Source organism: Pleuronectes platessa, chromosome 18 (assembly GCF_947347685.1).
Source record: "Pleuronectes platessa chromosome 18, fPlePla1.1, whole genome shotgun sequence".
Lineage (NCBI taxonomy): Eukaryota > Metazoa > Chordata > Actinopteri > Pleuronectiformes > Pleuronectidae > Pleuronectes > Pleuronectes platessa.
This window is the reverse complement of record NC_070643.1, coordinates 9178503-9206122: the sequence shown is the minus strand read 5'-3', so window position 1 is coordinate 9206122 and position 27620 is coordinate 9178503. Positions and strand designations below refer to the sequence as shown.

General features: G+C 43.2%; 1 protein-coding gene across 1 annotated transcript in view; it reads right to left on the bottom strand.

The window, feature by feature from the left end:
- Positions 1-246: 246 nt before the first annotated feature.
- csmd2 (CUB and Sushi multiple domains 2) overlaps positions 247-27620 on the bottom strand; it is a 232783-nt gene continuing 205409 nt past the window's right edge. Inside the window, 22 exon segments of the mRNA XM_053446653.1 lie at positions 247-406; positions 1232-1364; positions 4264-4351; positions 5050-5162; positions 7346-7507; positions 7862-7883; positions 8369-8391; positions 9458-9637; positions 9956-10067; positions 10361-10434; positions 12092-12265; positions 12358-12531; positions 13019-13198; positions 15404-15580; positions 18421-18603; positions 19791-19964; positions 20295-20483; positions 24385-24558; positions 25245-25418; positions 25531-25704; positions 26025-26219; positions 26458-26643. Coding sequence (XP_053302628.1) covers positions 247-406; positions 1232-1364; positions 4264-4351; positions 5050-5162; positions 7346-7507; positions 7862-7883; positions 8369-8391; positions 9458-9637; positions 9956-10067; positions 10361-10434; positions 12092-12265; positions 12358-12531; positions 13019-13198; positions 15404-15580; positions 18421-18603; positions 19791-19964; positions 20295-20483; positions 24385-24558; positions 25245-25418; positions 25531-25704; positions 26025-26219; positions 26458-26643 — 3221 coding nt within the window.

Here is a 27620-nt window from a genome sequence, read left to right as displayed (position 1 = left end):
TAAACAAACTAAACGAGTCCTTTTTACAAGAGATATGGATCAAAGGGAACTGCAGCTCTAGAAATCAAATCCGATTTTGTTTCCTTATCTGCAGAAGATCGTTGAGGGATTCAATAAAAGTTTTAGTTTGTTTCTGATAGCTTCACCTACTTTCATTGACAGTTGGATCTAAAGACGCCCGAGGATCTAAGTTGTTCCTGTACCTACAGATGTCTGAGTGATTTTTACCTCTGGAGGAAGCGGTTGCTATACAGCGGTGCACACTGTGCTGACTGTGAACTCTGTCTCACTGGCCAAGATGTCCGTGGGTTGGATGTTGCGGTCGTACATGGGGTTCTCGAACGTAGCTCGTCCATTAGTGTTCTCATGGCCCACGTAACCGTTGAAAGGGACTTTGGGTCTTCTTCTACAATGAAATCAATCGATATAATCCACAGATGAGTTGTGTTCACGTTAGCGTAGGATATGTGCAGTGGAAATACAATACGTGTCACAATATGATGAACTGGAAGCGGTTTTAACCTGAGACTTTAAAACAAGATGGACACCTGTCTCTCTTTTCCTCCCTTTGTAAAAAAATGTAGCCAAAATATCTTGGGAAATGTACATAAGCAACTATTGCATAAAAAAATATATACAAACAAGATGACATAAGTAACTACAGGTCAAGGTAAAAAAGGTGCATACAATAGCAATACAATGACGGATATAGATATCTATGATACATAATACAAATTTGTGCACATTTGCAATTTGTCTATTTAAGTCATATGTTAAATATGATAGTTATGCACAATGTTTGACATCTAAGCTGTCAAACATGACGATGAACTTGTGTTTTTAAGCAATGATGAACCAAAACCGAAAAAATACATAATGTGATAAGAACTATCTAAAACGACAGAAACCATTTTTAAGAAAAAAAAATATTGGACTTTTTAGATTTGTCCATGTACCGCATGCTAACACAGAGGGGTCAGAGTTTATGAACCATTCTGCCGCCAACCACCAGGGGGTGACAAAGATGATTTTGAGTTTCCATCTTTTGTTCACACACTGACTTACTCATTAATGTTTCAATCTATTATTTTAACTTCAACCAACTACTTTTATCTGCCTGTATAGGAGTCACAGATAATTATTTCCTCATTGGGATCAATATGTGCCTTATGCATAACATACATATCAGGTGGATGTATTTTGAAGGGCAACTGCACGCTGTGATGCTTACCTGTGTTTGTAGAGGTACAGAGCAAAGCCTGCAATGATCATAGCTATAAAAGGCACTAGGATGGCTGCCGCCACTGAACTGCTGTTGGAGGCAGAGTTGTAGCCTGGGATTTCTCTGCTGGGATCTAAATTCTCTGCAAGAAAAAGAGATAAGACATCAAGTCTTTACTTCAGGAGAAAATGACTGCAGATATAGTACAGTAAAAATACCCTATAAATAACAACAAAACTAAGACCAAAACAAAAAGTTGAAAGAAAGTGCAGAGAACTTGGCCTGATAACAGTGCAAGACAAACAGTAAAGTAAAAACTACCCTCGTTAAAGAGTTTTACCAATGTGTTTAAACATTTACTTCCGTGCTTTATTTTAATTTCCCTCCCGTCGAATTCCATTATCTGAACAATGACTCCTAATTACTGGCATCCAGAGCCAACAGCCATTAACTCATTTCAGATTCACTCTCCAATTCATGGAGGTATGCCTCGGCAGCAGCAGCAGCAGCAGCGACGGCAGAGGAGTGACAGTCCACCTGTTTGCCACAGAGTGCCAAAAAATGCTCCAATAAAGCCCGAGTGACAAACAAGACGGAATTCAATTAGTGTTTTTTTTTTGCGGCGTTTGCCAATCAGCCCCCCGCCGGATGAGCTCCAGCACACGGCACAGATGCACAAACACACTCACGGCTCGCAGCCGCACCAGCGCAGAGTTAAACAAAACACGTCGGCAAATTGAGGAGGGTGGTTTCCAAGACGCTCAGCCCACCTCCAACACTCATATCCGTTAACCTGGCACCGGCCCTGGTCCTGTGTTTTAATAAAGAGCTGTTGGCTCAATCAGTGTAAAGTGTGTGTGTGTGTGTGTGGGGGGGGGGGGCTGCACCTGCTGTTCAAGTACCTTTCTCATTACACTAGATTTTCACATCCACTCTCACGCAGCTTTTTTGCTGTATAACGACATTAATCGATGTTAGCAGCGCATACCCTCATGCTCGGTTCCAAATTCATGTTGGATCGGATCTGTGTTTGCAGCGACGCTACCGCAAACGCGGCTATGCTTTTTAAAAGCTGATTTTGAAATATGCCTCCATCACTCACATCAGCAGAAGGAAGACAGCGCAATCAGGATTATCCATTTAATTTATTAGCTTGATTTGATAATTTGGGATAAATGTACCATACGAGTGAGGGGATCTGAACATGGAGGCTCTCAGCTGCATTTTAAGTAAGACTTTAGCCACATGTCTTAGACACAAACAGTCCACGGTGCCACAGGGACAGGTTGTGGAGACTGCTTGAAACTGATGATTCTTAATAAACCACAACTGATGTGCTTGACAAACACATGAGCACGTGTTTCATTTTATGTATATCAGATTTCTGTGCAGTGAGAAGTGGGATGGAGGCCAACCTGGGGTGGGTTATCTCAAAAAAGTCTGAAACTGCTCGTGAGGTGGAAAAGTCGGGATGCCTAGTCAGTGGTGGATGAAGCATTATTCTTAATCAGGGGCCATAAGTAATTTGCATGAATGTGTCACATCAAATACATGTTTCATCTCTTCATAGATAGGCTACCATTGAGCTATTTAACTGTAGTGTAACAGTGGGTGGCAGCAGTAAACCTGTGTTGCAACCTGGCAACAATCATTTAAGAATTGGTGCAAACATCCCATTTTATCTGTTTTTTTATAGTTAAGCTTTAATTAAAGCATTTTTATGCAGCAAAGAAAAAGTGCATCAACACGTGCAGATATAATCTTAAACATGCGATATCTCTCCTCCACGTGTGCCTTGTTAAGTAACCTTGGGGAAAACAGGACACACAGGCGCCCTAGCAGTGCGGATCCATTGAGTCAGGATGTAAAGATTTGCTGTTCACATACTGTAGCAATAAAAAGAGTAATCACAGCGAGGTGGATGATGTGGTCGGGATTTCAAAGTCATGAGCATAAAGCAGAATGTACGGACAGCTGCAGCTTAGCATAGTTCAACTTGCAGAAGGAAGCAGAGAAAGGACAAGAACGGTTATTTACTGTGTCAAAGCAGCGTGATGTGTGGTCACTTGATATGAAAAGCAGCACAAAGAGCTGTGCCGTGCGTGTGGGTGTCGTTTTGTGATTATTAATCCTGTTTGTGAGCTGTGTTTGCCTCTTTTACGCTGGATTCACATCCTCCAGACTTCTTCTCGCATTTGCAAAAGTAAATGAAACACCGCAAATCACATGCTGTGAAAGCATTTGCCGCTCTGCTCAAGGACTCCATATTCAGTGACGACCGAGAGCACTGGCAAAGCGACACCTAATTTGTTATTCGGGCTCTTTCTCTACACACACCAAAACTCTTTAAGGTAGGTTTACATCACAGAGAAAATAAATAGAAAAAAGGCTTTGGGGAAGATTTTACCTTTTTTAACCACCACTGTCAAAATTGGACAAAGGATTCAAAAATAACTGGAAACTTGTGTAGTAAATTAGTCTTTCAGTGGAAGGAGTATTCAGTAAAACTCCAAATTTCAAGCCCACACTTAAATAAAATGATAGTGTTAACAATACAATGGATTGTGGCCTTTTACTGGTGTAGATGTCTCTGTTGATGTTAGAGGTTGAGCTCATCTTACTTAATGTTGGTTAGTTTAATATATAAAATGATAATGAGTCGGCGTGAACCACGTATCTATGAAAAGTGAACATGAGCTCAGAAACAGCATTTTCTTCTCATCAACACATCTGGAGATACATGCTTTACACTGTCCTCTGTAAAGTATCTTAAGTTGTCCTATAAATATAGTGAAAAGCACAATACTTATAATACCCTGAATAGCCTCTTAGATGTAGTGGAGTAGAAGCAGAGAGGTGTATAATTACCAATATAAGTACAGTATTTAAGTAAATGTACTTAGTCACTGTCCACCACTGGTGCAGCTGTGTTTGTTGTCTAGTTCATGCACTAACAAGCCGAAACATGGCTCCGAGTTGACTGAGGTTTGAGAGAGTTTCCTTTCTGGTGGAGGTGGAGTTCAAATGGAGAGTTCACTCACCCAGCCTCTGGAGACCAAACTGGCCAAAGCTTTTGCCTCTGACAAATCCCTGGTACACAAAGGAGTTGGATGAGGGGATGTAGGACACCTGGGGAGAGAGAGAGGAATGGAAGACAGACGCGTCATGTGTCACATCCAGGCTTTACAAAGCAGCGCATCATCCGAGTGTCAGAAGCCCGGCGCATGCAGAAAATTAAATATCATGTCAAAGGAGCTGAGAGGTGCTTTTATGGCTGACATTTAATACAACACCTTTTTCTGCTCAAGAGCACAAACATCAACACGCTCGCACTGACTGCACACACACACGCACCCACCCACACACTTTTACACAAGAGGAATGCTCCACTTCGCACAAGAAGGGCGTGTACGTAGAACACAAGCATAAAAAAAACACACACTCACACAGACACACACACAGTTGCATGTTCACACACACACTGTGACCTGCTTTCTTAATTATATCTGGAGTGTGTGCTCACTGGAGGTGCTGGAGGTTAGGGCATAATACGGGAGAGAGGAATGGAGTGTAGGGCGGGGGGGGGGGGGGGGGGGGGTGTCTGTCGAGTCCTGATTACCAGGCAATGATTTAAGTGACATTTTAATTAAAGAGAAAACTCTTGGTGGGCCCTCCATCTCCCCAGAGTGACAAGGTGTATGTGTGCTTGTGCATATTTCACAAAATATTCACGTGTTTTTGTGTGTGTGTGTGTGTGTGTGATGTGACATCGCTGCAGCTACAAAAGAGAGATGCTGTATCGAGCCCGACCCTGAACTTGCACTTACATGTCCGTCCAGGGCCCAGTTGTCTATTTTGAACTTGTTGACGAAGATCTCCACGGGGCCTCGGATCTGGTGGATCTGCAGCAGCAGCTGAGCCTCCTCCTTCTTGTATGTACCTGCAACATGCAAAAAGCAAGACAGTGGTTTAGGAGCAACAGTCACAATGCCCAGGGATCAGTGGTGGTCCTACGTAACCCAATTAAAAACTGAAGGTCAAGGTACTTGTTGAAGAAGAACATTGTGGAATGCTCTCCCCATTGATTTCCTGTCTGCAGTATCTATTGAAGCCTTTCCAAAACAACTGAAAACCCATTTATTCACATTGGCTTTTGTCTCACCATGTACATTGTAGTGATTGAATCCATTTGAATTCAAATAACTACTCATTTCTCTTAAAATCTCTCATATCTGATCATATATTGATATATTTATTATAATAAAATAAATATAATATATTTTCAATTCTCAATGTGACTCTTTCATTTCTTTTTAAATGATTATTCTTGTACAATCTTATGTTTATGCTTTCACGATTTTTCGTGATGCCTTTAATATTTTATCCAAAGCACTTTGAAATGACTTTTTGAAATGTACCGCACAAATGAATTAGCGTCTCCTGTGAATCCAATGTTTTTCACAGTTTTTGAATTGCTCATTTATTGTGCATCACTCCTTGCTGGTGTTATTCAATTTATGTGAAACACGTTCTTGCTTGAACCTGAAGAGTTTTATGTGATATAGCGACAGTTGGATGGAAAAGGTTGGGAAAATTATATTATGTGCTGATTGCTGTTGAAGTGAAAATAATTTAATACTCATATTAAAATACTCATTCAATGTCTCTTATTGTCTAGTTTTAACATTCATCATGCAGTAGAACCTTTTCCATCGCCTCCATAAGGAACTCTATGTATACAATTTTGTCAGAGATAGAACATTTAAGTCTGGGAAGTGGTTTACTGACTCTTCACTGACTTACAAGACAGGTCAATAATTGTCATCAATAATTCCACAGATAACAAGTTTTCTGAAAGTGAAGCTGATTGATGCCTACATATAAATGGAGACTATACAATTAATCTGAAGCACTTCTATCTTGAAATCACTAATCAGTGAGTCAGGATCTGTAAAACCAAGAATAATTTTCGAACAAAACTGTGAGTCTGCTGGGTAGAGGAGCATATTAAATCCCCCATGTGACTACAAGGCAGCGGCAGGAAAATGGGAGTGTTGGTTATGTACAGCCAGGGTCTACATAAAACTAAAACATCGGCATTAAACCTTACCGGTGACCTCACCTAAACCTAAAGTCAACATCTGGATAAGCCAGAGTCATTTTTGAAAAAAGGGATGTGGACCAATGGAAGTTCCTCTCACTTATTCTCAACCTTTTAACCCATTGTTGCTTAAACATCATTCAAACACTTAGAATGTTGTGTTCACTCCTCCTTGTGTGTAACTGCCCTTTTGTTGACTTGACTGATGCTCACACAGTACTGTGTCTCGAGCAGCAACTTTTGTTAACAATTACAAATCAAAAGACTATAAACTTTGACAAACACATCTGTACATGCTGGGGACTATTTGACGCAGTGAATTGAGTGCATTAGTGACTATTTACGGAAAGATAGTATAGATCTGACTAAATTCAAGCTACAGTGCCCATATTCATGGTAATTTGGCAACTGTTCACCCAGCCACTCTGGCTGATTTGCTTTTAATGGGTTTTGGAAACTGGGACCTGTGTTTAATTCATAAAAGCTGTTTTGTTAAAATTAGGTGTGATCATTCAAACGTTATGTTAAACTGTACAATAAAGTAACGTGACTTTTTTTAATATGTGCATGCTCGACAACAATCTATAAGCCTGAATCAGCAACATTACTTTCAGTAGAGAGTGTGGCACTCAGTTTGTAGCCCGTAGAAAGTAAGTTTAAATACATCATAATGAAGATTGATAGCACCCAGGTACAGCGGAGTGAAGTGTCCAAGCCGTTACCGATGCAAATTCTGTCTTGATGATCACAGCTGCACAATGATTATGCCACGGGGGGAAAAAAAATGAAATGTCTGCTGCTCTGTAACAGCAGCAATGATCAGCTCCAAGCAGGGAGCACATTCACTCTTTGTCCTCACTTGAATGTGTCTGACAGAAGTCTGTTTGGATAAAAGGCGATACGGGGTTGGGCTCTCATGTGTGAAAGATGTCTAATACAAATGGAGAAGAGTCAAGCAGAGTGTGTGAATGTGTGAGAGGTGTTTTTTGAAGGGGTTGACTGTAACTTTATGAAAAACCCACCTGCCAGTTTGAGTTCCACTCCGCTGTGGTCGATGAGTGTCCCGTTAACGCGGTTGCTAAAGGGCTCGAAGGCAGTTATGCTGAGCATGGCCGGCTGCTTCTTCCCCAGGTACTCGTAGGATCCCCTCCACAGAGAGTTCTTCGCAAATACTCCACCAGGGACTTAAAGAAGGGGGGAGGTGTAGCAAAGTGCAAGCATTTACTTAAATTCTTAGCTATATTCCAAAGATTATTTTCATTTCCAAAAACGACCCATGGCCATTGATCAAAAACGGACTTCCACTAAACTGTGAACCAGGGAGGTAGGTCTATTTTGCTGATTTGAATATATTTAAGATCAGAGGAGGTATTAATCAGTGACACAGAAAAAGCACTACATATAACAGCGATAATTTACTATCATTTAATACTGTAATAGAGATTAATACCAATTCAAGTTTAGTGATATTAAATTCTTATTGAAAAGAAAATTGCCATGAGAGCAAACATTTTAAAATAAAAAAGTACCCGTCTCACCTGGTAATTTGGAGGGTGGCTCCTGTACTGTCCCCACTGGGCTCTTACCACTTGGGCGGTTATCAGCTGCAGGTGATAATAACACAACATTAACCATAGACAATACTTCAACTATTTATCCTCTTAACAGGTGCCGTGTGTTTGAACTTTTTAAACACAACAGCAGCGGAAGGACTCCACCACCTAAAGTACTTTCCGTCTACCTCCACACCAAATAACCCCTGTGGTGCCCTGAGTGAGGCGTACCTGGGACAGGTCTTGCCCAGGTGTCCCTGCAGGACCACAGCTAAGTTGGAGACACAGTTTTGTAGCTTCAAGGGGAAGTGCTTTAATAATGCCTTACAAGTCGCAGGGGGGGCCGCGGGTCTACATCGCTGAATAAATGGTAACACCCACACGGACATGCAGTGCTAGGAGGGCTTTACACACAACTGCACCAAGGACGGGGGACACTGATGGTGGTTTGAGCACAAATATCACCTTGAACGAAAGTATACAGACAAAAACGCACACACTTCTCCAGCCTTCTGCTTTATTATCTGCCAGTCTTTTGAGCTGCCCCTCCATCACTGCACCCACAGGCACTGTTAATGTCCCTTACGTGCTAAGGCCAGTTCTCTTTCTTGCCTTTAACTTAATGGCATACACATCACCCAATACATTTCTCTTTAAGCCATTAGCATTCGTCTACCCGAGATAATTGTGTGTCGATGACTCTATTTTTTCCCTATATGTATTTAGGCCAATGCTTAAGGGGTGTCTTAATGGCAAGCTATTTGTCTGCTGGACCTTGTTAACACCGCTTCGCCATTTATAAGAGGTACTTCTGCTAACCTAATCAATGGGATGCATTGGTCTAATCAGGTTTTGCCCCCTTGTTAATGTTTCAAGTCTTGTATGTGTGTGTAGCTCTGAATGTGTGTGTGTGTCTGTGTGTCCATGCTGTGTAATTGTGTGATGGATGGGCCATTCTACCCTGGCATGTGTCTCAGAATAAGCAAGTGTTAACACAGCTATTCATCAACATTAACTGAACCCCCAATTTCCCAACCTGAGGCACCACTGAATTGGGTACCAGTCAAGATCCCAGTGGTTTCAATAAAAGCAGCTAATAGAAACTGCACTTTATAAACAAGAAGTGAAACGTTTTAGATTTTTAATACATCCATGTGCTTCCCTGGGAAACTGGGTTTGCACACTTCTGTGGAGTGTGTTTCTGCCTGTATGTTTGGGCTTGTGTTACCACGCCAGCAGGTCAGACACATCTGTATAACCAGCTAATCTCCACCAGTCTCCACCATCATGTAATTTCCTTGCCAACTGGCCTGTCTTCCAGCTCTGTTGTGCATTTAAGTAAAATCTTCTGAATTTTTTCCAGATTTTTGTCTCAGACTTTCTGACAATTGGCATAAATTGGCTCCATGGCATAAATCCAACCTACACAACATGTTGGTATTCAAGCTACTAATGTTAATAATATTATTGAAATGACCAGCAGCGAAAGCACAGAAAATACATGTTTACACATATTTACATTCTAGGTATCAAATATTATCCCCATGCTCCCCTATATATGGAACAGAACCAAGTCTGTACCTGCACAAAGAGGTTGTTTCCCTGTCCAGCTCCCATCAGACCTGCAGGTCCTGTGCTCTGATCCTCCGGCCAAGTAAAAACCCGGCTGACATGTATAGATGAGCGTGTAGCCAAGAGATGGCAGTTCAATGGCTCTCACATCAGCCTGGGCCGGCAGCTCTGGTTGGCTGCAGTGGTGGGCTGAGAGAGAACGAGGGGGAGAAACGGATTAAAGAGACCAAAGAAGAGAGCGGGATCTTAGAGAAACAGGTTAAAGTTGGGATGAGGAGATGAGCCAGGGAGAGGGATCATAGGCGTACAAAACAAAAGAGAACAAATGCAGTGGAAGAGATAAAGTGAAAAAGCGCTCCTAGTTGAAGATGTGGGGTCACGAACAAGACACAGGATATGTAGGTGTCAGACTTTGAGTAATGCAAACTTCGGACGAAGGCTTTGTCTCTGTCTCTGCTTTATGCACTGTATAGTCTTTTTTGCAATAGGAGCATATTCCATTCTTACCAATGCACTCGGGTTGAAAACCACTCCAGGTGAGGTTGGGCAGACATGTGCGGGAAATGGAGCCCTGCAGTAAGTAGCCCTTCCTGCAGCTGAAGAACACAGTGCTGCTGATCTGTAAGGGGAAACACAGAATAACATTTATTACCACATTAAAAAAAATGTATATATCTACATTTATTGGTTGAACATGGCTCATAATGCCACATAAAATAAAAATGATGATTACTTAGAGTCAACCATTCCAGTTTTGTCTCCATGACATTTACGTTGTATATATAATGACAAAGTTTAAGGCCCTCTGATCAAAGGAGAAGTCAATCTAGTGAGAAGTCAATTATTTTAACCCACAGTCAACATGTGCAAATGTAAGGTACAGTGATAAAAGAAAATATCACATATTCACACCTGGTAGCCTTGACTGTTGTTCTGATTTCCAAAGAGCGGAGCGCTAGGGTCTCCACAGGTTGTGTGCGTGGGATCTGAAACACACATACACACACAGACACTTCTTAAATAACTGCATCGACTACCATGTTAAAGCAAGTCCCATCTATTACACACATCACCTGCGATATATATCACCTTGGAATTTTCACAGGTCTTGTGTGAAACACTGAGATTACAGGCCATAAATTACCAAGCACACTCCCAGACACACACACACACACACACACACACACACACACACACACACACACGCACACACACACACACACACACACACACACACACACACACACACACACACACACACACACACACACACAGGACCTATACAAGTGGACATATATATATAAACACACATTCACATTCACAAGTCCTACAAAGTCTTTTATTGGTGATCTGAACCTACGCTGCTCCGAGAGGCTTATAACACAATGACAAGCTCTCAGGCCTTATCAGTCCACACACCCACATAATCGTGACATAATTTCCCCCACAACAACAAATGCATTATATCCACCACCTCAAAGTTAACAGTAAATTCTCACTGGGTCTTATTTCCTTTGCAGCCTACGTTGCGTTGGGAGGACGATCAAGGAAGCTTAAAATTCCTAATCGTGACAATAAAGCTGAACATATACACCAGGCTCATTATATGCAAGTTACAAAGGCCTGGGGGTCCGGATGAAATGTAACATTTCTTATTTCTCAAGGGGTCTCACTCAGCCTTAGTGCAGTCATCTTTGGATCGAGAGCCCAAACAAGGGAATGTAAAGCTAATAAGAGGTTGTGCAAGAGTTATTTTTTAATTGATTAGATCTCGAACCCTTCCCACGTGTCGGGAGCTATAGTTTTCCATCAGTGTCTAAACAAATTGCTGATAAATGATGCATTCAGGCGGAGAACTTATCAGTGAACCCAGGGCTATAATAAATTAATGTTTAAACTAACTATTATCGGGTCAAAGGTTTGCATGTGTGCATATTTTACACCTTCCTCACTTTAACCTCTGAATGCCACAGCGGACCCCAGGGCTGAAACGGTGCCTTTTATTTTATGTGCTTTGGTGATTTTGTCGACGCAGCGAGATTTCCTTCAGTGCTTCGGCGAAGAGTGCTTTACAAATGATATTACTCTTTAATATTAGGTTACAGAGGGCCAAGATGGAAGTATGACATTTAATACGGGTGCCAGTTTCACAAAAGTGTGTTACAAGCACTTCTTCTATAGAATTCACAAATGGCAGCCAAGTAACGTTTAGTGCGTGTTCCAGGCAAATTTGGTGAAACTGGGCTCTCGTGCAACACCCCATCATGTCGACATGGAAAATAAAGATTTGGCTGAATCGGCATTCATTCTGAAAGCAGTGTTCTGAGCTGTTTTAATTAATTAGACTGATAAATCATTAAATCTTGTTTGCCGGGGTTAAATGGTTTCTGCATGCGTTATTTACTTGATTGCAAAACGCTGGGGAGAACATAAGGGGTCAGAATTTAAGCAAGCTAATGGGTGGTGGTACTAATGGTGTTGTACACATACAATACTTGTTCTGTTATACAGGCCATAAACAATGGTGTCAGCAACTGCCGTTATCCGTTTTGTATCTAATATCTTTGGTTATTACACGAAAGTATTCTGTCAAATTCACTATGTTAGTCTCACCATGAATTGAGGCACAGACGAAGAGCTTACCTATGCAAGAGGGTTGGGTGCCACTCCATGTGCCATCATACTGGCAGTATCTCCTGGTAGAGCCCACCAGGACAAGAGGCGGGTAGCAGGAGAAGGAGACAGAGGAGAGGTAGGTGAATCCTCGGTCCTCTCTCCTCCCCTGGGCTGGCATCCCTGGGTCTCCACAGAACACAGCTGCAAAGACGCAGGAGAGAGAAACATACGTCAAACGAACGTCATGCATACATACTGCAGGCCTCCATATTGTACCAATCAACGACACTTACGGAAGCACTGCGGCTTCTCCCCGCTCCAGTTGCCGGTGCCCTGGCATGTTAACACGGTGGGCAGGGACAGCTGGTAACCCTGGTTGCAGGCGTAGCTGACGCTGGAGCCCCAGATGAAATCTGTACCCACCACCTGTCCGTTGGGGATGGTGGGGGGTGCGCCGCAGATGATCGCTACAAAGAGACGCATTGCAGGAAAATTAAGTGATTTTAACAACACTATAAATTTTAAATGAAGCTAATTTGTTTATAATATATATATATATATATTTATAAAAGTAGTACAAACAACTTTTTTTAATTTGGAAAGAATTACTTCACAACCCAGAACGCAGATTTCCCTTGCTTGCACCCCAGCCCACAGGGACAACCCACTTGTAAATCAGAACACAAAATGTTCACAAAATGGCAAGTATCCTCTTTAACAGAAAAAGAAACCTAGGGGAAATAAAACTTAAAGAAATAAGAGAAAGGTTGCAAAACTAAAGAGAAATCGATTATCGACCACTGCAGCGCTGCAGATGTACACTGCATTCCTATTATTATATTATGGTGTCATGGATTCCAATCCTCGTAAGTATAAACGTAATGGAAAATTACTATTGTAACAATAACAATATCAGTACCATCCATCTGCAGCTAAAACTCCACACATGTTTACCTTTGCATTGTGGTTTTGTGCCATTCCAGGTGCGATCCTTGGTGCAGATGAGAGTGGAGGCCCGGTCGGCGTCCATGGTGAAACCAGGAGAGCACTGGAAACTGACTGTTTGGTTGAACGTGAAGTCGTTCCCTACCCTGACCCCATTGGCTGGCACTCCAGGATCACCGCAGTTGATAACTGCATAAATATATAAATTTAAACAAATAACAGCAAGTGAGAACACATTTAATTGGCTAATACAATTGACTTGGAAAAGTTGAGCAGTTTGAAACCTCGTCATGTCTTAGCCACATTACCTGATGCTATAATTTTATTTCTACATTTCCCTCTGCTCGGTAAAGCAGAAAATCAATAGCAAACACACACTTAATGCTAATACAAACAAGTAAACACACTATTTTAAAACAAAAACAGCGTATTGAGCTTTAAAGTTAATGAACTGTTATATGTGCTTGACCCAAGCAGTTCACCTCACCAGCAAAACTTAATCTAAAAAGCAATGTAGTTGATGGGTCTTCACAGGCAATTAGCACCTCATTTATGACCCAACCACGTTGGGATGATACATTTCTACCCTATATGAGTTTCAAAATATTACTTAGTTTGCAGCTGACAGACTTTTCAATCACCACCACTCATGGTGGGATTTAATACTTTTTTTTATCTAAAAGCAGTGTCCTTGAGTGCTTTGATAGTCTACAGTTGAGAGCTTTTAGGCATCGAGACAAAATCTTGTGATGGGTATCCCTCTGCAGCACCCCCCACCCACTGGCTCCACAATGTACCACATTTATCCTTGGTTATACTTTTATACCCTGCAGGGAAAACAGTGTGACTTAGCAAAAGAAGGGAGAATTCCACTGAGTGACTCAGCAGCGTCGCCGCTCGGCTCTGCTGTAAGTCGAAAAGGAAAATCCGGGACAAACTTGCGCTGAGTTTCCTTGGGACAAACATAAACGCATGATCACTGTAAATGCCTATGACCAGCGTTTCAGCAAAGATTCCCAGGAGGGTGAGGAAACTGGGTCTCTTGAAAGTGTGATGTCTCCCCTTGACCGAGCAAGTACTTGTCCGTCCCACTGGGTTAGTAAGCTGCTATGTCTATCTACCCTGGTATAACACCTACAGGGCTGAGATGCACCGAGATGATAATATTATCATAAATTGTCAATGCCAAACAGTCCTTCCCCTGCCCCTGATGGTGGAGATGCTAAATCAAACTTTTTAATTAATTATCCTCACAGTTTTTAGGGCTACATGTAGAGGTTTGAAAATGTATTAACTCTGGTATGGATATATGGAGATCTGCAAAGTCTGGAAACACTGATGGTCCCATTTTCACTTTGTGTTTAAATTTGGACGGGCAGACCAGAATGTTTGGAAACACTTGACATAGACACAACTTCTTGCTGATTGTTTTTTTTGGTCATGAATAGCCTTCACTGACTCGTAAGGCTCCTTTCACATGACCCTCTCCCCGAAGAGAGCAGCCGGCATCAGAAAAATGTTTCCATGTGGTTCAGTGATATCCATTTTCAGGTGTGTTAGTATATGGAGGAGGATTTAAACTGATATGGAGCCAAAACATTTGAAAATATAAATGTAGTAGTATGGATGTAGCCCAAGTTACAGCTCAAATGGAGAGGAAACTCTATCCACGTCTGAATCCCTTTTTTAGCCTATAATTTGTTCTGGATTAGTAGAAATCATTGAACTAAAAGTGCTCCTATTCACATGTCCCCGAAGGTGTTCCGCTGAAGTGTGTCAACACATATCCTTTCGCTCCCCATGGAGTCAGTGAGTTCCGAAATCCGTAATGGCGCCGCTCAGGGTTTTGATCCTCTCCATTGACGAGAAAAAGGTTCTCTATGTGACCTCTATTTGCTCGGGTCTCTTGGCTCCGCATAGCAAGCTGTGTGTCTTTTGTGAAACATGATGGCAAAGCGCTGTCAGTCAGGCCGGTGCCATTTGAGGGGATCATTCCGTGAACCAGTGTCCACTGATCCAGGGAAACCACATGAGTCATTCATTGTTATAAAAGTACCAGCTGTTACAAGTGATTAACATGCCCCAGGATAATCATTGTCCCCTCGCATTTCTGGCCCAACATTACATATCTTGCATAATAGTATCTACTTAACTTGCATGTCCCTTCTCTCTAATCCTGGATATGTATTCTGATGGTGCTGCCATGTTCAACCAAAGGGTAAACTAGTGATGCACTACACATGAAGATCAGATGAGATCAGATAGAAAACCTAGATGTGTATGATCCAAGAAAACAGGAAAGCATCCTAAAACTGAGCATGAAGACGTATTTACATGTGCAAAAAAGACAAAAACTATGTAAAGATGCAGTTTTCTGTGAGAGCTGATTTTTACCTGAGCACTCAGGCATGTTCCCAGTCCAGGTGCCGTTCACGGTGCAGTGTCGGGAGAGCAGTCCGGTAGAGTAATACCCATCCCTGCAAGCGTAGGTGATGGATCTGGAAAACACCAGGCCGTCATGGATCAGGATCTGGGCGTTCCGTGGAGTTCCCGGGTTTCCGCAGGAGACCACTTAAAAAATGAAAAAAGACAGCAAGAGAAAAGGATGAGCAAATATTTATTTACAGACTAAAAGCTCATCTATTTTGCCTTTACTTTCCAAAAGAGATATGTCCATTTCAAAGGATGTAACTGTCACCTTTACATACTCTCATGTGTCTTTTACGTTGGCATGGTTGATTAGCAAAATATCCACTAGAGGAAAGTACAAAAGTCAAAGAGTAGCATCATGTTTCAACTCGCAAAGTTTTAAGCAATTGTTGACATTTCTTCCTTGTGTCCTTTTGTCCTCTCTGTTGAACTATTGGCTACACAGCATAATTAGCCTTAAAGGGATAGTTCATGATAGTAATGAGGGAATTTTCATTTCTGGGTGAACTATCCCTTTAAGTCCCTAATGACCAGCACTGTACTATGTGTGTGTGTTGGAACAGTTCTCATTCATTCCTTGTATCCATTCACTTATCTCTATATTAAACGTGTCTTTCTCACAAACTCAATCCCTAAACCATCAAATGACATTTTTGCACCAAGCACTTTTATATTCAATTAAGCTGGTTAAACTCATGCATAACTTCTAATCGGAGATCCCTAAACGCAATATACCACCAATAGAAATCCTGTATTGTTCTTCTGAGTCTATTTCACGAATCAAAAAGGTTTAGTTTTCTAAAAGGGCCCTTTATCCCATATTAAATAGAGTTTTATATTGCTTTTAATATGCAATTTGGTATGACTTCCTCAAGCTAAGGAAAATATGGGTTGATATTGTACTATGCAACTCATATACTCCATGTCTCTGCGCTCCTTCCATAGCACCCCCTTCCCCATATCCGCCCGCGTCCTACTTCACAAGTAACTCCACTTTGATGGACACATCCTCTGCTCAGAGAACATCCCACAGTGTCTGTCCGTCCGCCAGAGATAGTTCTGTTCATTACAGTCTCCAGCTTGCCCTGGGCCCTCAGAGACCCGTGGGCATCGCCCCGCCGTAATGACCAGATGTGGCCTGGCCCCTTGAAGTCTGTGCCAACCGAGAACAGGTGGGCAACCTTGGCTGGAAGGCAGAGCGCACGCCACAGAGGGAAGGAGACTGAGCGAGGCCGGGGAAAGAGAGGTGGTGCAGGAGTGAGAGGAAGGGGTTCTATGCGTGTGCGTGCAGGGGGTACGCTGGGAGCACGAGTGAAAACAGAGTGGGAGACGGGATGGAGCTTCTAGAAATAACACTGTATAAAATGAAGGACAGAAAAGAGGCCATGCGGTCAGGAGAAGAATGTAATATAATATCACTGGTAGATATAAGATGATGTGGGACTTGCCAGCTTGAAGGTGTAAAACTGCAGCTAAGTTTATTTCTTGTTTTTTTCATTAGGTGATGAGTAAAAACCTGCTGTTCATGCAGTATAGCCTGACGTTACGTTAAAGGAAAATGGATAAGGAATTGTGACTCTGTGAGGCAAAAAAATAGATCCTAAAAACGTGACAGCTGCAGAAATACTGTAAAATAAAAAGCCATGCATACTGATAGCAGATTAAATGATTATAATGTAAATCAGGCTACATTTAAATACTTCCAAATAAAGAGTTTGTATAATTTTTGCTGCGTAATGTTAACTTGAAACAAAAAGAAAAAATGAATTGTCCCCCAGTTGGCAAAAGCCATATTTAACAATCTATGCATAAAAAACCAATGCAGTGGGAGTGGTTAAACTTCTGAGCACTGTTATGCACCAGCAATTAATGACAGTACAAGTTTATATTAACTACCACTTTCATCTTTTCTTTTATTAAAAGCTATTTCTGCTTTTTTTGTTTTCACAACTCATAATGATAATGATAACGTTATTCATTTTCATCTACTTGCTGTTTTTTCTAATCCCACAAAGTATCATTGAACATTGTTAAAAAAAATAAAATGTAATGTATTATTATTATTATTATTAATTTTACCTCTGCTAACCGAATACTAAGAGTGACATGGGGAAAGACATGCAGCAAATGGCTGGAACCAAACCAGCGGCCGCTGCTGGAGGAGTCGAGGATCATCTTTTTGCCATGTTGGTGTAGCGTAAGTTGCAGAATTTCTCTGGTTTTAGCATCAGTCCATTGAAGCTCATTTAATCTAGAGTAACTGTTAGCGTAGCTCACTTCAAATGCCAAGTAGCTTAACCAGATAAAAGAGGCACTTGTTTCTTCCAGCTCCAGACCGACCCAGGCCAGATGGGTTGTGTATCTTCTCCATAGTCTTGTGGCTCTGCTGCAGGACTTCCAGAATACTTCCAATGCACCCAGGGGGAAATCCTCCTGATCAGATTCCTTAACAACTGACTGATTTCGAGGAAAATGAGCATCTGTTCTCCTACAAGCGCTTCCTTGGTATCCAGGACACTCACTCTGTACCTAAAGGGTTTGCCTCCAAAAGTGACAGTTGAGACGTTGAAGCTGCACCTTAGAGATCAGATCCCTTTCCACCACAAATTAGTGGAAACTGCACCAATCAGCCTATTGATTTGTTCTCACCTCAAATGCTCCCAACATTTACACAACCCTGTCTGTGCAAATCACAGTGAATGCACTTAACTTACAACCAAGTTTGCACAAAAGGCTCTCACTTACATTATGTAAGGACCAAATAGCCAGGAACCATTACTCTCATTGCCACTTATTGCAAAAGCTACTACTGCAAAACATGATAGTTGAAAGACACCTCCAGCATCTCTGGCTGAGCGGACAAGGCCAAAATCCATAATTACTCTCCTTCCAAGCACTCCTGTAAATGCTGAGCGGTCATCCTGCTGTATAAAGAGTGTGCACAACTTTTCTTTTTTTTCAACCCCCTCTCCACTCCTTACCATGACACTCAGGTTGGGTTCCCAGCCAGGTTCCATTGGCCAGACAGGTTCTCTCCGGGGAACCCTTCAGCATGTAGCCGGGCTCACAGCTGAAGCGCACGGCACTCGCCACCGTGAACTCTTCTCCCAGCCGGATACCATGCACAGGAACACCTGGATCTCCACACAGCCCGCTGGACTCTCCTGAAACAGCATGAAGAGCAGGTATTCATGAATGGGTCAAATGCAGCAAGAAAAACGGCGCATTCTTTTTGCCAGTATGAGAACATCACTCCTGTGGAGAACAGCACAGGCACTCCTGCATGAGTGATGTTTACATATTAAACACAATGATAGAAGAGTAACCCAGACCCCTTCCGAACCAACTGCCTCCCAAAGTTATACCCCTCTACCTCGGTATGGAGTGATTAGCTCAGCAAATACTTCAAGTTTCATTATGCCTATTTGTTCAACCAGAAGAAAATATGCAATATGATTCATCGAACCGACATATTTTGTGCTTTGGTACATAATGCCTTGTCCTGTATTGAAAACACTCAGAGTCTGTTTAGTGCGGCTGTGCACCGCTCTTACCAAGAAAGTGGTCAACATCACTTTAAGAGCGCTTAGCTAAGAAAGTCGGGCAAATCTTTATAAAGATGTTGTGTTTATTGCCCGTTGAAAGAACACTAGCAATCCCCTGGATATATATGAGTGTCATGAATTGTGACATTAAACTGTCAGCATGCTGGTTTATTGTCTCACGGCTCGTGGGACTGTGCGCACGCTCCGGTTGGTGTGTCCCTGTCACATCTTCGTGAATGTGGTCGTATTTGTGGACTTGCGTGTCTGGACGACCCCAGGGCCTTTTGCATGGGGATAAGATATACTAGGAACCTTGAAGTGAATCGCTCTACGGGGAGAGGAAGTATGTGGACTGATGACTGCGATGTTATAGTGCTTCATAACCCAGCGGAGGTGTGCTCATCCCTGCTCCTCAGTCAAATAAGAAGAGATTAAAGCAGTTTTATGGGGGGGACACTGTTTTTGCCCTTGAGGTCTTTGGAGCAGACAGGCAGCTCCGTCTTTGGTCCACTTTGGTCCACCTACTTTGCTCATTAACTGCTAACAGCTGCCACACAAACAGTTTATTCTCTTGGCCTGGCGTTACAAGATCATCGGTGTGACCGGGAGGCGAGATTACAGCTGACTTGAGTAAGTGTTAAAGGCAGACGGGGAGAGAGGATGACAAGCTAGGCTGTGCAGGACACCGCTCCAAATATTAACAACCCAAAGCTGTTTGTTCACAAAATATGGGTTTGTTTACGGGTTATTTTCCCCTTTATTGATCCAAACCCTCAGTCAGTCAATCTGGGTGTAGTTTTCCGTACCAGAGCAGTGTGGCGGCGAGCCGCTCCACTGGCCGTCCAGCTGGCACATTCGCGTTGTGTTGCCGATGATGGTGCGCTGGCCGATGCAGCTGTACCGGATGACTGAGCCTACTGTCCGACGGTCGCCGGAGATCTGGGCGTAAGGTGGCATGCTGGGGCGGTCACACAGCACCACTGTCCAATCAGAGAAGAGAGCCGGGAGGAAGTGAAGGTGAAGATGTGGAAAGTTATGAAAAAACACAGATTGTTTAAGGGCATGCTGCTTTGTTTTAGCACAATTATAGTGTATTAATGTTACATTACTTTTAGACCTCATTACTGAATCAAACTTAGACAGAAAATGTTACAAATGGAAAACAATATTTCCTACTCTAATAGAATTTAACCCAGCAGGGGAGGATCCATCAATTAGTGACTTAAGGCTGATTTATGCTTCTGCTTCAAGGCAACGCCGTAGGTTCACACGCAGCCTAAGCACGGAGCTTCAGAAGTCGAGGTACTCACACAGGCACTTGGGAAGGGAGCGGTCCCACGTTCCGTCCCCCTGACAGGAGATGGAGCTGGTGCCCAGCAGGTAGTAGCCTGGGTTACAGCGGTACGACACCGTGGTCTGGAAGCTGTAGCGATGCGGCCCGCTGGACAGTAACTGCCTAACGCTGTTCTCTACATTGCCCGGCTCCGTGCAGTTCACAACTGAAGAGAGGGATGCAGGGTAGGTGAAAAGAGAGGGAGAAAAAGAAGGCATCCTGTGTCAGCATTTTAGGTTCAATTTAATGAATTATATGCATTTTCTTTTTGGGTTGAAGACTTGTTGTTCTGACCATTTTTTAAGCTATGATGTAGATAAATGTCTCACACACATATTAGAACATGCTCAATTTATAAGCAGTTTTTCTCTTGCATTTACTCTCCTGTGTCTGTTAATTTCCTGATCTACTACTTCCACCTATTCAGCATCCATCCATCCACCCCAAATGAAGTAGGAGGCAGACTCCGGAAATAAACATTTGCTTCATTAGAGCCGGTCTCCTGCTGGCCGCAGTGGTGCAGAGATGGTGATGGATGGAGAGCTCATAGGAGAAGAGGCACCATGTCAGTTTAGCACCAGATGGGGAGAGTTAGGGAAGACGAGGATGAGGGATGAGTGAGGAGCGAGGGACAGCGAGGGGCGGGTGTGCGTTACAGAGTTAGAGGGGAAGAGACCCTGATGGTGCAGAATATATTAAAATTCATGACAGAATGTCAGGCGCTGGCTGCTACCGGCGCCAATCCGTCTCGAGTGTCTCAGATCCGGAGACACAAAACCAAAAGCCTTACATTGGCTCCATTAAGTCAGAGCGCAATGAATTGCAGTTACTGCTCAGTCTTTTTCTATATTGTGAAGAGCAACAAATAAATGGGTAAGACGATGCCAAAACTCTAATGGCTTCTAAAACCGTGTCTGAGAGTGCCCACGCAGCCATTTTGCCCCAGTTTGCCTCGCCAGTCTTGCCCCCCCCCCCCCCCCCCCCCCTTCTGGAGTGTGCCTTTGCCAATGCCAAAGGAACCCATTGTATGCTAATGTGTCTAAAAGCTCTCTGGTTCCATGCTCCCAAGCAGGCCAGCACAGCTAAATCACCCCCCCAAATACCTATTATAATGTATTCCTTCCAGTAGAGAGCTGACCCGTGGTGCCATCATTTACAACTCACTGCATAATAACACTATAAAAGCACATTTTAAGTTGTGGAGCTGCTTCGGCACGAGAGTTTCAGAGCTCGGAGTTCCGCTTTGAATAAATGTGCTCGGGCGGCGCGGGCTCAAAAGGGATCCAACAGTCGTCTGAAACAACTGATCTTCTGGTAAAAAAAAAAAAATGTTGTATATGCGGCCCAGTGGGCAGCGAGAGAGAAAGTGAGGGGATGAAAGGGAAAAGAGAAACAACAGTGAGAGGCGAGGAAGGGACTGAGGGTAATTCATCTCTGCTCCGCTCAGAAGTGGGGACCCCAGTCGCCCTCTCCTCCTCTTGGTCTCCTGCCAAGTAACGGCCCTGTAAGTGGTGTGTCTGAGGGTGTATTTCCCCCTGTCCTGTGTCTCTTACCTTTTATCACTGGAAGACAAATCAACACACTCAAGTCCTCACAGGGTGTTGCTGTGGCTCTGTGACTCAAATTGCTAGTGATTAGAGAGGGATAGGGGCCTGGCCCCGGCTGGTGGTACTCTCCTGCTTCCCTGCATTATTGATAGAGCCTACCGACTCTTGTAGTTAAAATCTAGACGCCAGAAATCATTACCTTACTCTGATTGACTCCTGCCCTGCCCTGCCCTCACCTCTCTTCCTGCCGCCTCTATCCAACCACTCCTCGCGGTCCCTCTAAGAGAGGAGCCGACGGTTGAGCTTAGCCGAGGCGAAGGTGAGATGGATGAGGGAGACGCGGTCAGAGAGTTTTCGAGTTTTCCACTCGGGGGGAGCAGGAACGTGGCAGACAGGAGCGCAAGATTCACCAAATATGTCTCGCGTGCTGTAATTAAGGTGATAAATCTGATTGAGGATAAGACTTCTAAGCTACTTATGTCTCCACATCAACCGCGAGGATAATGTGGCATCAAAACAGATGCCCACACCCACCCACCCAGAGGGAGCACATCGAGTCTCCTGCTAAAATGCATCCAAGAGTCAGCATCTGCATGGAAACGACGCCAATGCTAATACGAGGTTACTACTGGAGCGTAGAGGTTTAAGGCGTATGTCTGGGAGAAAATCTCCCTGCTTATGCATGCAGCCGCCGCTGAGGAAGGATTCCTGGGAGACTCGTGACCTCCTCATCCTCACGTCTGGAAAGAAAAAAAAGCCAAATCCTTTCTCTCCTCATTTAAAACAAAAATTATAAGTCAACCCGTCACTGGCTCTGCCACCGCCTTGTCACATTCGGGGCCCGTCCTCGCGCGTGGCCCCTTTTCTGTGCCTGTCATGAAGCCTTCAGTTGGTGGGGACAGCTGTGGATTTGTTGCTTGTTGCAAAATAACACTGCCAAATTAAAAAGTCCTTGCTCTGTGTGTTCAAAGCAGGGTACTTCTTATTCTGAGCAAAAGACGAGAGTGCGAGTCTCCCAAGAATCCTGTGATTGTTTTTTGGCCGCGTCTGCGTGGTTATTAACCAAGTGTGTTTCCTTGACAGACAGGTGAGCCTCAGAGGCAAAGAGGAAATAGCATCACATGTAAATATTATCTGGAACCTCCAAGGACAGCGAGGTTGAGACAGTGGTAATTAAAAAAAATCCACGTTTTTTTTCCCGTTTCAATTTCCCTCCTAATATGCTTCTTTCAAAACTCTTTCTCCCTCTGGGCGCCCGTGCGCTTCATCTCCGCACTGCCCGTGATTGGGGTCGTTTGTGGTCAAAGAAGGTTTGACCTTGTACGACACAATGGGTAATTTAATACCTGCCCAAAAATAAATGGGAGAGAATACAAAAAGGGAGCCGTACTCCCACAGGCAAGTATATGGAAATGAGGCTTATTTAAGTCCCACACATCGTGGCACTGAAAAGCAACAACTTAAGAGTTGCTCTGTTCTGTCTACACGTTGCTGACGTAGCTGCATTGTGATCCCAGGTCTCACGATCCATCATCTCCTGCCTCGCTCCACTCTATCCCAGTTGCCTGACTGTCAAATCCACCTCATCACCCACAAACACCTGTTCCCTCATTTTCCCAGCCATATCCAGCGGCTTCTAACCAGATTGTCTGCTTACTTCCCAGTGTGTTTTCCCATGTTCCCCCCCGCATGCATGTTCCTGTACCTGTCTGCCTGAGAGTCCGTCCATTTGTCTGTGAGTCTAGTCTGCTTCAAGTAAAGTTCAGTCACTGAACCTGCCGACCAGGGTCCTCCCTGTTTGTGCTGCTGCCCTCAGCTGTGACAGAAGGAAGTTGTGGACCGAGCAGACCTTTATGTTTTCTGCAGAGGAACTTAATGAAGTGACTCGCCCATATGCATGGTCTTCAACTCTTCTGCCAATAAGCCTCCGGCATATAGCAGGAAAAATGCAGCCCCGGCATTGGCACAGAATCGTGTGTTGTCTAAAGTCTTGGATGATGAAGAGTCCTTGCCGTCGCAGATTTTGTGGCCTCTGCAACCGCAGTGCTCGCTTCCTCCCGTTCCGGTACATCAACTCTGCTAGCATCCCAGTTGGCTGAAGAGTTATCTGATAAATCTCTCTCTCTCTCTCTCTCTCTCTCTCTCTCTCTCTCTCTCTCTCTCTCTCTCTCTCTCTCTCTCTCTCTCTCTCTCTCTCTCTCTCTCTCTCTCTCTCTCTCTCTCTCTCTCTCTCTCTCTCTCTCTCTCTCTCTCTCTCTCTCTCTCTCTCTCTCTCTACCACACAACTTTGTTTTCTGAATTTACTTCTTCGTTAATATAAAAAGTGCAAAGCAACACTCCCCTCTGAGCATGGTGGAAATCTAACGTTCAACTACAATGGCTTGATAGCGTCAATCGGACCCACTGGTCAACAGCATCTTGCATCTGTTCTGGGACTTTGCAGTTCTTCTTCCGTTAATCTGTAGCCATTAGGGTGCTCCAGAAATTAAATGTGCATTGACTGCTGTACTTGACACTTACTTTTACACCTGGGGAGGGTGTTACTCCACTGCCCGTTGCCCTGGCAGGCAGATTTTACCGCCCCCTGCAGAACATATCCAGTGTTGCAGACAAAGCGCACTGCGTCATTCAAGTTGAATTGGTTTCCTTGGGTCATGCCGAAGGTGGGGTTGCCAGGATGCCCGCATGTAATTGCTGAAAAATCCAAAAGAGAAAATAGAAAAATTACGTTAGTGCATTTGCCGAGCAGTTTTTTAAGGGATTTAGAAGTTTAACGCTAAACACGTGGATAAACAAAGCCTGGATTAGGTTAGTAACCTTCACGGAAATGCTTAAATAAATTAGTGCAGACACTGAAATTGAATGATGATCAAAACCTGACAGGCTTCAGGCTCCACTGTGGCTGAGCATGTCATTATTTTCACCCCTGTGATTTGATTAATTGTGATTAATATGATTTTTAGTCAAATTATCTTCTTGTGAAATGAACGTTATCATAGAGGAATACTGTCTTTTTTGAATAATGACCACATCTCTGGCTTCTATAGTTTAATTTATGCAGGAGCTTCGGAAAATAAAATCTTCAATAACCCGAAATTAAGTAGTGATCAGTGCCAGATGGTTCAGGTCTAATTACACTAAAGTGGTCGTCCACGGCGATCTTAAAGTAGCCCGGTTAAAGCGTCCCTTGGTAATATCTGTACAAAACTATGATGTGCAAAGCTATTTAAGTGGAAAAGTCATCCAGTTGTAAACTTTTTAAAACTAAACCAGTGCTCCAAATAGAAAAGATTGTCTGATTCCCATCTCTGTGAGTGAACTATACCACCCTTAGCTTTAGCGATAAGCTAGCTACCAGAGCGTCATCGCTGGGCACTTACGGACACAGACAGGAGTGCGTCCTGACCAGCGGTGATCCTGTTCACAGATTCGCACCGACACCCCGATGAGACGAAATCCTGGATTGCACTGGTACACAACGCTGCCTCGATAGTTGTAGTTCTCTCCATTGATCTGCCCGTTCACTATGGGCTCCGGGGAGCCACAATGCCCAGCTGTGGACGAATGAAGAAGGAAACAGTCAAGGTCGGACGAAGGCGTTAAAACATTTTGAGGCAAATTACATCTTGAGATTAAAATTGTATTTTTCTTAGCTTTAGATCTTACCGAGACATTGGACCTGGGTACCACTCCAAAGTCCGTTTGACATGCACTCTCGTACCCGGGAGCCCACCAAGGTATAACCTGTGTTGCAGGAGAAGATGGCAGTGGCTCCATACACAGTCAGTGTTCCAATCTTGTTGCCGTTCGGTGGAGTCCCGAGATCCCCGCAGGAGATGACTGAAAAGGGAAAACATTATAATATGAATATTGCAAAAATCCCATGTGGTCAAAATAAAATTCAAAAATAACAATTTGTCTTGTCTGGGAAATTATTTTGTGTTGCTTTCATTCATTCCACTTTGGTTAGAAGATTCATGCCTGTTTAGTTATGTTTTCCCAATTTCACAGTGGAAATAAGAATTGTTGGATGCAATTAAATTTCGAGGCTGGTAAATTCATTTCTTGGCCGAGGTTTTTCTATCTTTTTGAGAAAATGAGGGAGTTAATTCAAACAGGGTCAGGAAATGAATCGACATGATTTGCAGTTTTTCACTTACTGCCACAGACTGGGCGTGGATCCGGGTAGTTCCAGGTGCTGTTGGCTTGGCAGCGGATGACCCTTTGACCCCTGTAGTAATATCCTGGGTCACATATGAGCATCATAATGGCGTCGTATTGGTTTTGAGTTCCATAGATCAGTCGCCATCTCCCATGCTCCACAGAGGAGTGTCCAATGTCGGGGCAAGTCACGGCTGAGGGTCAATGGTCAAACGAGATTATTAATGTAGATCTACTTGATTAACTGCTACATCATGGTAGCAGTGAATATCTGGTTAGCTTGTCACAAACACAAAACATTTTATTAATTTATTACTGGATAATAGTGTAAAACTAATTTCAATATTAAACCTGATGGGAATATTTGGAAATGAGGACTAGTTATGATATTGTTATTGATATTTAACCCAACAAACTGGTGGAAACACTCACGTATACATCTGGGCGGGGCCTCAATGGGGCTCCACCTCCCAAATTCCTGACAGATCACTGAGGTGGTGACTGGCCCGGCGAGCAGGAACCCCGGGTTACACTGGTAGGTGGCTGTGGCTCCGAGTGAGAAGTCCTGGCCAACGACGCTGCCATTGACCGGAGGCACTGGCATTCCACAGGACATGACTGGAAGGAAAGAGAAACAACAATCAGGAAGGGACAGCGAGGAAATGCGGTTAGTAGAACGAGAACACAGCTAAGTATATTTTAATAGCCATTATTTTATGCAGAGTGCCCGGCTCACAGCAGGTTCCCAGTGCAAACACGAGCCCAGGGCCAGCGGTAAACATTAGCTCGTGCCATCTGCACTATAGTAAACAATGGAGTCCAGCGAGACCACGTGCAATTCATGTAGCGATTACACCTGCTGTGGACTTGACCACACATTGAATGGCTGCGCTGCCGCTCCAAGTTTTCACTCTCAGCTGATACTGTTGAGGAAGCTGGCTGGAAACTAAACTCTGAAAGCAGAGATTTTGTGTGTTTGGAATAAAAGAAGGGAAATCGGAAATTGAAAAACCTTGAATAGACTGTGACTTTATAGTTTCAAACCCTGAATCAATATTTTTGATTCTTGCGCAGCAGCGAGGAAATAGCCGTGACCCATAAGACTGAAATAAACAGTTCAGCTCAGGTAAATCACGCATCATTAATGTGACGCACTGTTGTCTTCAAAGCATTTTTGAGGGATTGGCGGCGTGAGCTTCCTTCCAGCACGCCTCAGGCTGAAGGACTGTTGATGAAGGCACACTCTCAGCTGTAAATGGATTTGCTGACACTTTTTTTTTCAATTAAATCAAATCAGAAACTTAATTAACTCTTCTACCAATTGCTTTATATCTTTTATCTTTACATATTTTTATTCAGAAATGTTTATGTCAAAATAAATGTTACTTTGTATAAATATTGGAAAAAAGTGAGTAAATAAGAAGTAAACAGTGAGTAAATATATACTGGTTTTCTATTTTTTATTGCTTTTCCTATGTATGTTGTATTTATTGCGTTTTTATGTTATTGCGTTTTTATGTTTCTATGTTCATTGTATGCACCAATTACCAGAGCAAATTCCTTGTAGGTGTAAACCTACTTGGCAATAACATACT